Source organism: Lates calcarifer, linkage group LG7_1 (assembly GCF_001640805.2).
Source record: "Lates calcarifer isolate ASB-BC8 linkage group LG7_1, TLL_Latcal_v3, whole genome shotgun sequence".
Classification (NCBI taxonomy): Eukaryota; Metazoa; Chordata; class Actinopteri; family Centropomidae; genus Lates; species Lates calcarifer.
This window is the reverse complement of record NC_066839.1, coordinates 15,651,843-15,664,356: the sequence shown is the minus strand read 5'-3', so window position 1 is coordinate 15,664,356 and position 12,514 is coordinate 15,651,843. Positions and strand designations below refer to the sequence as shown.

At 41.6% G+C, this 12,514-nt stretch overlaps 1 protein-coding gene across 2 annotated transcripts; it reads left to right on the top strand.

The window, feature by feature from the left end:
* Positions 1–492: 492 nt before the first annotated feature.
* yy1b (YY1 transcription factor b) lies at positions 493–6,938 on the top strand. Of its 2 annotated transcripts, none has more exons than XM_018696233.2 (5): positions 493–1,366; positions 2,754–2,916; positions 3,954–4,014; positions 4,463–4,621; positions 5,828–6,938. In XM_018696233.2, the coding sequence occupies exons 1-5, from the start codon at positions 496–498 to the stop codon at positions 6,008–6,010; spliced, it is 1,437 nt and encodes a 478-aa protein (XP_018551749.2). In that variant the 5' UTR covers positions 493–495; the 3' UTR covers positions 6,011–6,938. The 2 variants fall into 2 exon arrangements, with proteins under 2 accessions (XP_018551749.2, XP_018551750.2); XM_018696234.2 differs by having other exon boundaries at positions 514–1,366; positions 2,766–2,916.
* The last annotated feature ends 5,576 nt before the right edge of the window (positions 6,939–12,514 follow it).

Sequence of the window (12,514 nt, the reverse complement as noted above, 5' to 3'; positions counted from 1 at the left end):
CACCATCAACAAAATACCAAGTGGGAGGAAATCTTTGGGAAGAAGGGTGTCCCAATACAAGGTGTACTGAATGCTTTTATTTGGTGAAAAATGTTGTACACTAGGTTTCCAACCATAGATGTTAGACATTAAAAAGTCCAATCAGGACCAATACCAATGAATGAAAATAAAATCAATCAGAGATCAATCTATTTAAAAATATATATATTTATAAAATGCCAAGATTTGCAAAGTTTGCTTTCCCATTTTAGCCCCTTTAAGTTAAATACTTTGTTTTTTGGGCTGCTGGACAGTTTTAATGCTCTCTGTTACACAATTTTGAGTTCTGGTCATTTGTGATGGATTTTGTATTTCGAATATTTTATGAACATAATTATTCCATTAACTGAAAACATAATCTATACACAATCAACAGATGCAGCCCTAATTCCTGAAAATAAACACTTGGATCAGATGTTCACTTCGCTGACTATTATTATGTAATTTATCTATTAAATGATAGGAATCCAAAATGCCGTTAAGATGAGTGCTTTTAGGACAAGTATAACTAATTCTCATGTCTACAAAGTTTGGGATCCCCCCCAGGGAACCCCAAGTACCATCAGGAACACTGTGATAGCTGGGTTCACCAAAGTCTCGCGATGTTTCTGTATGAGCGACCATAGTGGCGACGAGAACTGGCGTGGGCCGGGGAGAAGAGTTGTTATCGAAGAGGGAGAACAGACGGAGGCAGGAGCAGAGCAGGGGGTGTGTGAGTCTGTTTGTGAGGTCCAAAAAGGAGCACAACACGGCGTGAATGAGAGAGGCAAGCTGGCGGAATTCAACATGGCATCCGGAGATACGCTGTACATTGAGACAGACGGCTCGGAGATGCCGGCCGAGATCGTGGAGCTCCACGAGATAGAGGTGGAAACGATACCGGTGGAGACTATCGAGACTACGGTGGTCGGCGGGGATGACGACGACGACGACGGGCAGCCCATGATTGCGCTCCAGCCGTTGGTCACGGACGACCCCAGCTCGATCCACCACCACCAGGAGGTTATCCTGGTCCAGACCCGGGAGGAGGTGGTCGGCGGGGATGACTCGGACCTGCATACGGACGGCGGCGGCGGGTTCGAGGACCAGATCCTCATCCCGGTACCGGCACCGGGGGTGGAGGACGAGTATATCGAGCAGACTTTGGTGACTGTGGCTGGGAAAAGCTCAGTGGGTCGGGTGAAACGGGGAGGCGGCACTGGTGGGAAGAAAGCGGGCAAAAAGAGCTACTTAAGCGGCGCGGAGGCTGGTGGAAGAAAATGGGAACAGAAGCAGGTGCAAATAAAGACACTGGAGGGGGAATTTTCTGTCACGATGTGGGCATCGGGTAAGTAACGTTAGCCCAGCCGTGTCTGTCAGCTCCGTTGTTAGCCGTTGCATGAGGCCTCATTGCCAGGGCGTTGTCCTGCTGCACCAGACTAGTTCCTGGAGTGGTCCGTCGCACCGTCGTGAGTAGCGACAAATAATGCAAGTTTTCTGTGCAAAACCCCTCTATACCATATCGAGATGTTTTTGTTTTGAAGGGAGGCCATGTTTTAGGTGTTGCTGGGCGCCGCCATATTCCCCGAGACTAGTAAGTATGGCGGCGGCCCCGAAAAAATGGCGATAGTCGCGGCCAGGCAGAGATGGCGGCGGTGCTTGGGGGAGACACACACAGCTAGGGTTGGGATATCTGCAGGCCTCAACACTGTGGCGCACTTACTGCTCAACGGCAGCTCATGTAGTGCCGGAGAATTAAGTGAAGTGTGTGAAAGTTTAATATGCGTGAAATTTTGAAGTAGGTACTGTTTAGCTAGTAAATGATGTAGCAGTTAGCTCTGTCTGCTGTTAGTGGTAGTTAACCAGACCGCTTTGCGTCCGCAGTACGCTAGCTGCTGCCCCTGTGCAGCGTGAAGGTACGGTACAGTTAACATGGGCCAGGGGGCAATCCATCATTTCTGCAGGAGGGCAACAGAGGGCTTTTATTTTCAGAGGTTGCGTATTACATTTCACCCCATACAAGCCACGCTGGTTAGCCTATTCCTTACTTGTAATATACTTGTTCATCGTGTTTTCGAGGGGACACGGATCTGTAGTTATTTTTAGTGCTCTCTGCTGGTTGGTAGAGAGTAGTCGTTCTAATGCAGGAACATCTTCATTTAACGATTCAGTGCATTATTGTGTGTTTAGTGTTCTTTTCTGCACTTTAAAGGGTGTAATTTTTAAGAGCAGCGAAAAACAAAAAGTGTTATTTGTGCAAAACTATTAGCAAGTTAAAATATTATTAAATCTTGAATTTCTACATATTTTACATATATATTTTTTCTACATTTTTTCTATATTTTTTCATGTTTTTGCACAAAGATGAATCAGTGTTTCACGCAGTGCACTGCATTAAAAGGGGAAAACACAGCATATAGGTAGCATCCTAATAAGGTATTATTAGCATCATATTATTATTATTTTTTCTTTATTTTTCCACGTTATTGCGCAAATGACTAATTAAAACTGCAACACTGTCTGCAGTAGGGAGTGAACTTAAATATTTCATTTTTACCATGTGGAAATAGGTCATCGCTTTAGTCATGCAATTCCAAAGTAATTATTATGCAACAGTAATGTGATTCCAGATATAACCTGAGGAGAGATATCTGCAGATGTTTTCAGCCCCCTCAAGCCTGTAGCTAGGGAAATACCATTTTGTTATCGGTTCAGTCTCTGTAATGTGTTTCTAGATGACAATAAAGACATTGACCATGAGTCAGTGGTGGAGGAGCAGATCGTCGGGGAGAACTCCCCTCCGGATTACTCCGAGTACATGACAGGGAAGAAGTTGCCCCCTGGTGGCATCCCGGGAATCGACCTATCAGACCCCAAACAGCTGGCTGAATTTGCCAGGTGAGTGTATGTCAGCGGGTCTCTGCAGCAGTAGCAGTAAGTAAACACACCTGTTTCCAGAGAAAAACACAAGTTGTGGACAGCAGCCATGAATATGCAAAATAGATGATGCTATTAAATCAGGGGATGAAATGGAGTGATTAAAAAAAAAACCTTGTACAGGCGTCAGATACTGTGTTGCTGAAACTTGTAAGGTTAAAATGCGGGTTAAATTTTTGTTTAAAATTAGATTTTTTTAAATGTACTTTTGACTTGATTTGAGTTTAGTGTCTTAGTTTTCTCTCTATAAACATGTAAGAATAAAATAGGAATAAAAGCAAAAATTAGAAGAAATAAACAGGTAGTAATGTAAGTAATAAAATCATTTACAGTTGGTTTGTAGGCATGTTCGTATGTCAGCATATATTAATGTATGTTTGTGCACATGGTTTGAGCAAACTGTGTAATATTTAGTAGGGAAGACCATTCACATGACCATGTGCTAAAGCAGAAAAAAATCTATGGCTAGACCTTCATTCCAGTGTATTTTGTTATACAAGTCACGAATAACTCCTCACAAAAAAGTGCCTGTGATACTGCTGCCCAAACACTTTATTTTCATTATTTGTTCATACAGTTATTTTGTTGTTTAATCATTTAGCTAATAAAAGCTAAGTTGACCTTTGATTGGTTTTGTCCAACCATGATTTCAAAACTCAAAGAGAAAACAGCAAATATTAACACTTAAGGAGCTGTAACCAGTCGAATTTTTCACACGTAAGATCTGGTCATCATTATGTGGAAAGAAGATTTTTTTTTTTTTTTTTTGGCTTTGCTTTCCTGTAAATATGTGCTGCCTGGAGGTGAAATGTCAAGTGGAGACATTTCTGCTGTATCAGACAGCCTCTTACTAATACCAGTTATTGATTAACTAAGAGAATCAACATTAAAACTGGACTGGCAGATGACATGGTTACCTGTGTCACAATGATAGCCTTGAGCCATCTGTCTATTTTTGTTTGTCAAAAGCCCTAACAGTGTCCTTTTTTCCTGAACAGAATGAAGCCCAGGAAAGTCAAAGAGGACGATGCTCCCCGGACGATAGCTTGCCCTCATAAAGTGAGTCTTAACGACATTGTCCCCAAAGAAACCATGCTATCAGTCTGTTATTATGGGAGTTCATTGTTCTTGATAGGGTTAATAGTCTTACATTACTGCTTTCTTTATTGAAATTTTTTTAAAAAAAAAGAAGTTATTTAACCACACAGAAATCACTTGAAGTGTATTGATTTCCATGTACTTACAAGAACTCTATTCTCTCCATGAGCTGTCTGTTATTGGAGTGTGAAGCTGTTAACAGTGCATTTCCACTTCAGGGAAGAATGATTGCAGCTCCACTTCTTTTTAGCATTTACACCTGACACTTGACATTTATATTTGTGTACATAGTAATACAAAACTGTTTTGGCTGCACCACTTTAGAGTTTACAACCCTACTGCAAACCTTACATAATTTGCTCTCCTGTGCTGTTTGTCAACTTTGTCCTGCACCTCCTCTGGTCCCCAGGGCTGCACAAAGATGTTCAGGGATAACTCAGCCATGAGGAAGCATCTCCACACCCACGGTCCCCGCGTGCACGTCTGCGCCGAGTGCGGCAAGGCCTTTGTCGAGAGCTCCAAACTCAAACGTCACCAACTTGTTCACACAGGGGAGAAACCCTTCCAGGTTGGCATCTGGACTAATGTCACATTCCCCCACACACAGATACACTGGCACTACTTTTTCTGTTTTAAGCACATTAACCTGTATCACAGTTTGAAGACAGTTTCAAGCGGATAACAAATGAACGCCCACCGAGTACCAAATGCAGGAAAACTGCAGTGAAACATTGTCTTTGGTGGATAAATCACTTGGTGTAATATTTTGAGACTTTGAATGAACTCAGAGTTCGAGACTATGTTCCAAAAGTCACTCTCCTTATTTGAATTCACTCTCTGTAATTACTTCTACATGTCAATTAAGATGAAATATTTTGGCTGTTGTGTTTGACAGGTAAATTAGTCCTTTTCATTTGGCTCTTCACTAAGCCTCACCCCCTTAATTACTGTTGCCATGTCTGTTAAGCTTTCTGTTCTGGCACATATCCAGATCACGGTGACAACAGTGGCAGATTCATCATTAAAATTCTTAGTAGGTAGAAAACAGCAGGCTGCTCGTTGTTAACCAACAACTGTCGAGTTTGCTGGCAGAAATGATGATTGTCACAAGCAGAGTTTATTTGCTGGAGCTTAGCTGGCTAATTAAACTAACACTACCTAGTGTTAGTAAAAACACTGTCCCCAGCTGACTTTTAATGTTTCCATCCACTTAGAAATGACTTAAAATGAGAATAGGAATGAAAGAATCTGCATTTGATGGCTATGTACATGATATAATCCTAAAAGACTGAGACCAAAGCTACATGACCCAGGCGAAAAGTCAGCATCCTCACCAGCTGACAGCAGAAGAGTCGAACCGTATGCAGCTTAGAACTTGTTAATCCTTGTATAGTAAGGGAAGAATGTAAGATCAGACTGTTATTTTGTTCTAACTTTGGCTGCTGAGTTTTGTTGTTTATTTTTTTCAAACAGCATGCTTTCATTTTGACCATTACAAGAAAAAAAAGGCTTTCTGGATGAGGACTAACTGTTGTGTTTTGCAAATGTAAAGTTACTCATGGTAGCGTTGGCTGAGGTTGCTGGAGTGTGAACTTTCCAGAATAGAGACAGAGCCGCTAATGTTAGCCTACGCTTCAATGGCATGTTCGATGTTTTTAATGTAACCTGTAACCCCACAACTAATGTAGTTAGTTGCTGATGGAGGGAGATTTAACAAAGTCTGATGTATGGTCAATGTGAAAACTAACTCCCCTGTTCGTCTTGCTTCCTTCAGTGTACCTTTGAAGGCTGCGGGAAAAGGTTTTCTCTGGACTTCAACCTGCGCACGCACGTGCGGATCCACACTGGAGACCGACCCTACGTCTGCCCTTTCGACGGCTGCAATAAGAAGTTCGCCCAGTCAACCAACCTAAAGTCTCACATTCTCACACACGCCAAAGCCAAAAATAACCAATGAGAACCCATCCACCAGCGTCAGAGCCACACAGACGAAAAAAGAGCATCCTAGCGGCACACGTGAAACCTCTTTTGAAGACGGAATGAGAAGCTTGAGACTTACTGATTTATATAAAAGAAATCTGACAGATTAAAAGACTTAAAAAAACACTGAAATTCAGCTAGTTTCCTGCATCCCCTTTCTTCTGCTGTCATATTGGATGAGGAATACAGTGACTATTCCCCAGAGCCCCAGCCAACTCAGTCCCTTTGTTTCTCCAGTGGCACTCAGCTGCCAGAAGATGGAACCCAAGGACACACATCAGAGACTTATTTTTACCAGAGTGAGCAGAGAAGCAGCAATCTATTAGTATTTTTATTTTCTCGCATAGCTTTTATTTTCTTCAAGTGTGCATATTGTACACTTGACTCAGGCTATGTTCAGTAAAATTGTGATTTTTATTTTTTTTTTTCCTCCTGCATTATGAGATCGTACCTATGATACAAAAGGCCTCGGCCTGGTGTGACCTGTTTCACATGTATGAGAAGTTTAAAAACAGCTGTATGTTTGCATTTCCATACCCTCTTTGGTTGTATTTTTCTCTAACCACAAAATAACCTTGTATACTTGTATTGTATGGCTGTATTAAAGTTACGTAGACATAGATAGAGGTGTGATCTAAAGTGTTAACCAATTAAACTTTTAGTCATGAGTTGCTTTATATTTTCTATGAACTGTCTTTACACAGAATGAGTAATATAAACTTTACTCGGAGCCTGTCTCAGTTAGAGTATCTGAAAGCATACATTGAATTGACTGCGAGACCATCACTTTCTTTGTTAGAATGTAATGTACAGACGTCAACCATTAACTTCCTTTGTTGATATTTACACCCATGTATCTCAACTGCCCACAATAAAATGGGTCATTCCAACCCTGTCAAAATACACTATAAGTTTTTACTAAGTGTATCTTTTTGACTAATCAGTGATACCAATAATCTTAGATATAAATACAGTATAGAGTAAGTGTTTCCCAAAAATTCCCCAGTTTCCCCGCAATTAATTGAGAGAATAGTTGGCAGAATAATAATGAAAATAATCATTAGTTGCAACCCGAATGTTATCATCACTGACAGCAACTTTCAAAAGCATGCTATAGTGTTTGCATTGTGTTTTCCTATATATGAGGAAACCTCATATACACACCAGTATCAGCCATGATAGATCGATGATTTGCAGTGGACAGAAACATTCTGTATCCTTCCAGCAACTTTTCAAGGCATAATGTGATCACTTTCTGTCCATAACATCTATTTCATTTGACTTTTATTTTTCCACAGCACTTTGAAAGCTTTATCATCCAGCTCTCACCATCCCAGAAATTCCAACTACCCCTTGAACGCACCACACTCTGGCAGATTATGAGATGACGGACTCCTGGGAGCAGATTACTCGAAGGCCCCCGCGGTACATAGCTCACCTCCAAGCAAACAATCCAGGAAGATGTCACCACTGGTGGAAAGTAAGTGTATACATTTCCTTCAGAACAGGAAGTACAATTTGTACCCTACATGAGTGTTTTGTCTCTACGTTTTGGACGTTATACTTCTGCTCCTCTATATTTTTGAGGGAAACACATTCTTCTGACAGCCAGTGTTAATAGTTACATTACAGATTGCAGATTCACATAAAAAAATGTACAGTAAAAAAAAACATGATTAATTTACAAGGTATGATTCATCCAAAAAAGAAAAGAAACAAAAATCTAGAAGAAATTAAAAAACAAAAAACAAATGTATCATATATCATATATGTCTCTGCTCATATTGAACTAAACCAAATAACAGACTTTATAAAAGCTGCACCAGCTCAGTGAGATTTCTCTCCTTCCTCCTCGGGTCTCTAGTTGCAATTTTTTTTGAGTTTGCACATAAGTCCATTCCTTTTTCTGCTCATCCAAGCAGGATTAGCACAACTGCCTACCTCAGCGTCCTGCTAAGATCCAGCTCTTTTGGTCTGATCCTGGCCATCCTGCTGTAGATTCCACACCAGTACCTCCTACTGCCACCTACTGGTAACAGACTGTAATGACCACCCGCCTAAACCTGTAGACAGCGCTGTCCATGGTGCTGATCCACCAGGCGGTGGATACGACAGTATCAAGCCTGTGTGTGTGATAAAATGTGCTGTTTAAAGAGTTTTCTCTCGAGCCTTTCTTTGCGAAACCTCCTGTCCCTGCTGTCTGTCACGTACGAGGATCCAAAGAGGGGGGAGAAAAACAAAAAGGGAGCTGTGTTACTTTGTGTTTCTGCCGAGGAAATAAATTGATTTGGCTCAAGTACATTCTTGATCTCTTATTGGCTTTTTTAGACTCCAAACAGCTCGGCCCTGCTTGAAATTCAGAACCAGGTGCGCTTTCCCTCTACCTGAGACCAACTTTGACTGGAGTGATGTGTGAGCCCACCCTCTCTCTCTCTCTCTCTCTCTCTCTCTCTCTCTCTCTCTCTCTCTCTCTCTCTCTCTTTGTATGTGTGAAAAAGAGAATCACAGTACTTAAAGACTGATTCAGGCATGATTCCACTTGGGGATCTCTATCTTTTTTTTTTTTTTCTAAGGGAGCATTTATTCACAGGATTGGTTGTTTTGATTGACAAAGGCAGGGGAAAGTAAATGCGCTACTTGTTATGCAGCTGAAGTCTGTCAAGCCTCCAACACCTGCTCTCTTTCAGATGCTTATTTCATTATGGCTTCTCTCTCCCAGGAGTCAAGGCACTTGTGTGTGTGTGTGTGTGAGATTTTTTTTTCTTTCTTTCTTTCTTTTTTAATCCTGTGCTGCATGTTTACCTGGATGTTATCCCCTCTCTCGCTTTCTCACTCTGCTTTGGCCGAGTCTTAGCTTATTTGCAGCCGGGTGTGATCTCACCTACAATCTCAACGCCTGGATTTTCTTTCATTAGTTTGTCTCTCTCTCTTTCTGTTGTGTGTGTGTGTGTGTGTGTGTGATGCTCTGGCAGCAGGCAAACAAAGGTTTATCACAGTGAAGCATACCAGGCAGCCTCAGCAGGAAGTTACCCACAGTTGCTGTGCACTAAAACCCCTTCATCTGTGAGTGGAGACTAAATCAGGAAATCCGTGCAGATCAACCCTCAGCCCTCTGCTTTTCATTATTTATTTTACATTTCTTAATAACACTCCCGCAAGGATCTTTCTCTCGCCTATGATGTGCTTGTCAAGAGCTGAATTTCATAGTCACGTAGCGTTAGATGTAAATAAATCCTGAGGCAAACCACCACCAGAGTAAACACAGCATTGTATAAGCTGTGTCTAACATTAATTTTGTGTATTTTGTTTTAAATCTCCGTAAATTAAATATGTTTCAGCAAATTAAAGGTGCATTAGCTCTATTCAGCAAATAAAGACGTATACAAATGGGCTTTTATAGTATGTAGCTATACCTTCCACCCTCCATCCTAAGGTACATATGAAAGAAGCCTGTCAGTGACTATTATCTTTAACCCATCCATTGCTCTGTCATACATGATAAAGCATGCAGAGCAGTATAGCTCAATTCAATCTAATCTGTAGGTCAGCTCTCTTAACTTAAATCTGTTCTAGACACGTTTAAATCTCTTGAAGTGCCCCCTTTTTTTACGGTGGGCACAGAAAGAGATGCTATTTCCATGCAGAAAATATGTTGCCAAGGTAACAGAGGAGAGAGTGAGGGTGTGAGTGTATGTGTGTGTGAGAGAGAGAGAGAGAGGCTGAGATACCCCCTGAATACCAGGACTGCCGCTGCAGACGTAGAGCATAACGCTGCACCCTGCATGTCAGCATCGCTACAGCAGAATTTCAACCCGTGTAACGACACTCGTTTACACATCTGAGGCCTGTCTTCGACTGCCTTAAATACCAAGGTGGTTTTATTTCCATCTTTACTTGCCGAGGTGACACCGTACAGAACAGTATAGGTTGTAATTCATCTCTCTGTTTTTTGCTGTTTTCTTCATCTCACCCTCTTTCTCACCTCTGGTCCCCTTATCGGCTCATTTTCTCTCCGAGTCTGTCTCTACCTATATATAGACCGCCTTCCTCTCTTCCCTCTACCTCAGTTTCAGTATCTCTCACTATTTGCATACACCTGTCTCCTTTCTCATCTTCTGTCTGTGTCTGTCAGACTCAAGTTGGCTTGATTGGCATGGCCATAATTAAATGCAAGCTGTCAGAGCAGCTTGTATAAGGTTTACAGTGCAAGTATGATTTTAGATAGATAGAAGATAGAAATGGAATGCAAATTACTGTACATACAACATACAGCATGTCAATCACCATCTACATTGATTATCAGTTAATTTAAGTCATTTATCATGTGAAAAGGCCAAAAAGTTAACCAGTCTTCTTCTCAAATGTGAGGATTTGCTGCTTTTCTCTGTGTTATTTCATTGTGAATTTAACATCTTTGGGGTTTCAACTGTTGGTTGGAAAAAACAAACAATCTGAGAAATCTTGACACAGATAATACATTATTAATTGTTTTCAGTGGTGGAAAATAACTTAAAGCATTTACTGTAAAGCAAGTACTGTCTTAACTAAAGTTTTGAAGTACTTCTCCTGTACCTAAGTATTTTCATTTTATGTTACTTCATTCTTCTAATCCATGACATGATAGGCTTATAGATTATAAATGATTGTTAAAGACTAAAGTGGTGGTTCCTCACCTTTTTGGCATGAAGAGCAGCGTCTGGCTGGGGTTAACCCTGAGACTGCTTTTCCTTCCACTTTTGAAACATTTACTTTACAGCAAATCGGTATAAGTATCATTTTGAAAGCATAGCTTTTACTTGTAATGCAGCATTTTAAAATACTGCTACTTTTACCACTTTCAACTTCTTCCACCAATAAATTGGATTAATCAATAATGAAAATATAATTACTTTCAGCTCGTCTATGATCAAAGTGCTTTGAAGTCTGAGGCTGTGTTGAGTTCTTGGTGGCTGAGTTTTATTTTGGTACAGAGCTCAGTTCTTCTGTCTTTATGCCTACTGCAGTGTAACATTCAGTGCTGTCTGACTGACAGTGTTTGTGTCCACAGTCTCAGTAGCCAGGTTGTGATCACTCACTCTGTATTCAGTGTCTTTCTCAGTTCCAATATCTTTCGAGTTTACTTTATATTTCTGCAGCAGGTGTCCAAAGACTCGTGCTGTTCTTTTTTCTTTGCTGTAATTTGATTGGTCCAGATCGTGTGAGGCCAGTACCGTGGTTCTGTCTCTCACTGTAGTCTGCAGCCGTATCCCCCCTCTCAGTTTTTCTCTCTGCCCTCTGTGCATCAGTCTCTCCCCTCATCAGCCACAAGGTGTCAATCACAAATCGACCTTTATTTGATTAATGCTTCATTTCAGGATCCTTGTCACGTCCCCGCTTCGCTCCACCCGGTCACTAAAGGTGAATGCTTTTCAAAAGGCCCCAGCCATTGCATCTACATTTCAAATCAAACCACTGCGAGGCTGTGCAGAGATGTGATTGCCCCACATCGCAAACGATGGAGAGCCAGTTAGATCAAAAGGCCTTTAAAGCCTTGTTTATGAAGAGCTACCTGACATTCTCAATTTTACCCGCAGTGGCTCTGTCCCATCAGCTGCAGTGGATGACAACTGATCAAACAATGGCTACGGGGCCACTGCAATGTGATTTTCTGTCCATATCCCCATGTGTGTTAGCATGTATGCTTTATATACCCAATTAGTGTGAAATTCATGTTAAATGTGACACTGTGGTTTGATATCTCAACAAGCATGCCTAGATGAGATCACTGTGAGCAATAAATAAGATTAGTGCTTAGAAACCGAGTCAATTAATAATCCCAGCGTGAGCTGCTTATGAAAGCCATAAAAACAATGCAGATTTCTATGTGAGGATGGAGAAATTATTCAGCAGTTGCCAAGTGAAGTACAGTCATGCATGTAGTAACATGTAATAGTTTGAGACCACTTGGTGTCTCTGCGATTGCTGAGCAAAATAATGTGGCCCACGACCACCCAACAGCTTCCTATCCTCCATTAGCCTACCACAAGCCTGAAGCGATAACAAGATTAGCATAAGCACTTTTGGTAAGTCACTGTGAATGGGATCCTTAAAGAGGCTTAAACTGTCCCCCCTTCAACGGCAGCTGATACATGGTTGGGAACTGACTGGCACATCTGCTTGGCTGCTGCACTGCTCTCTTAGTGATCTCCAACACTGGCAAATCAATGAGAAATCCATCATTGGGGACGCTCAGTGCACAGACAGAGAGCAAATCACTTCTATAAGCGATAGCAGCTATCAGGCAAATGGGCAGAAAATGGTTCCTAATGGTGCCTGGTATGTCTGGTGTAAACTGCAACCAGCCTCTTTGTCGTCCATCACCCTGGAGCATATGTAACTGAAAGAGGGGAGGCGGCAGGAGCGGAGAGGAAGAGGAAGAAGCATCTGTTCCTTCAGCGTGGGAACCCCTCAGGGGGGCCGGCTCGATAATCCGGGTTCACGT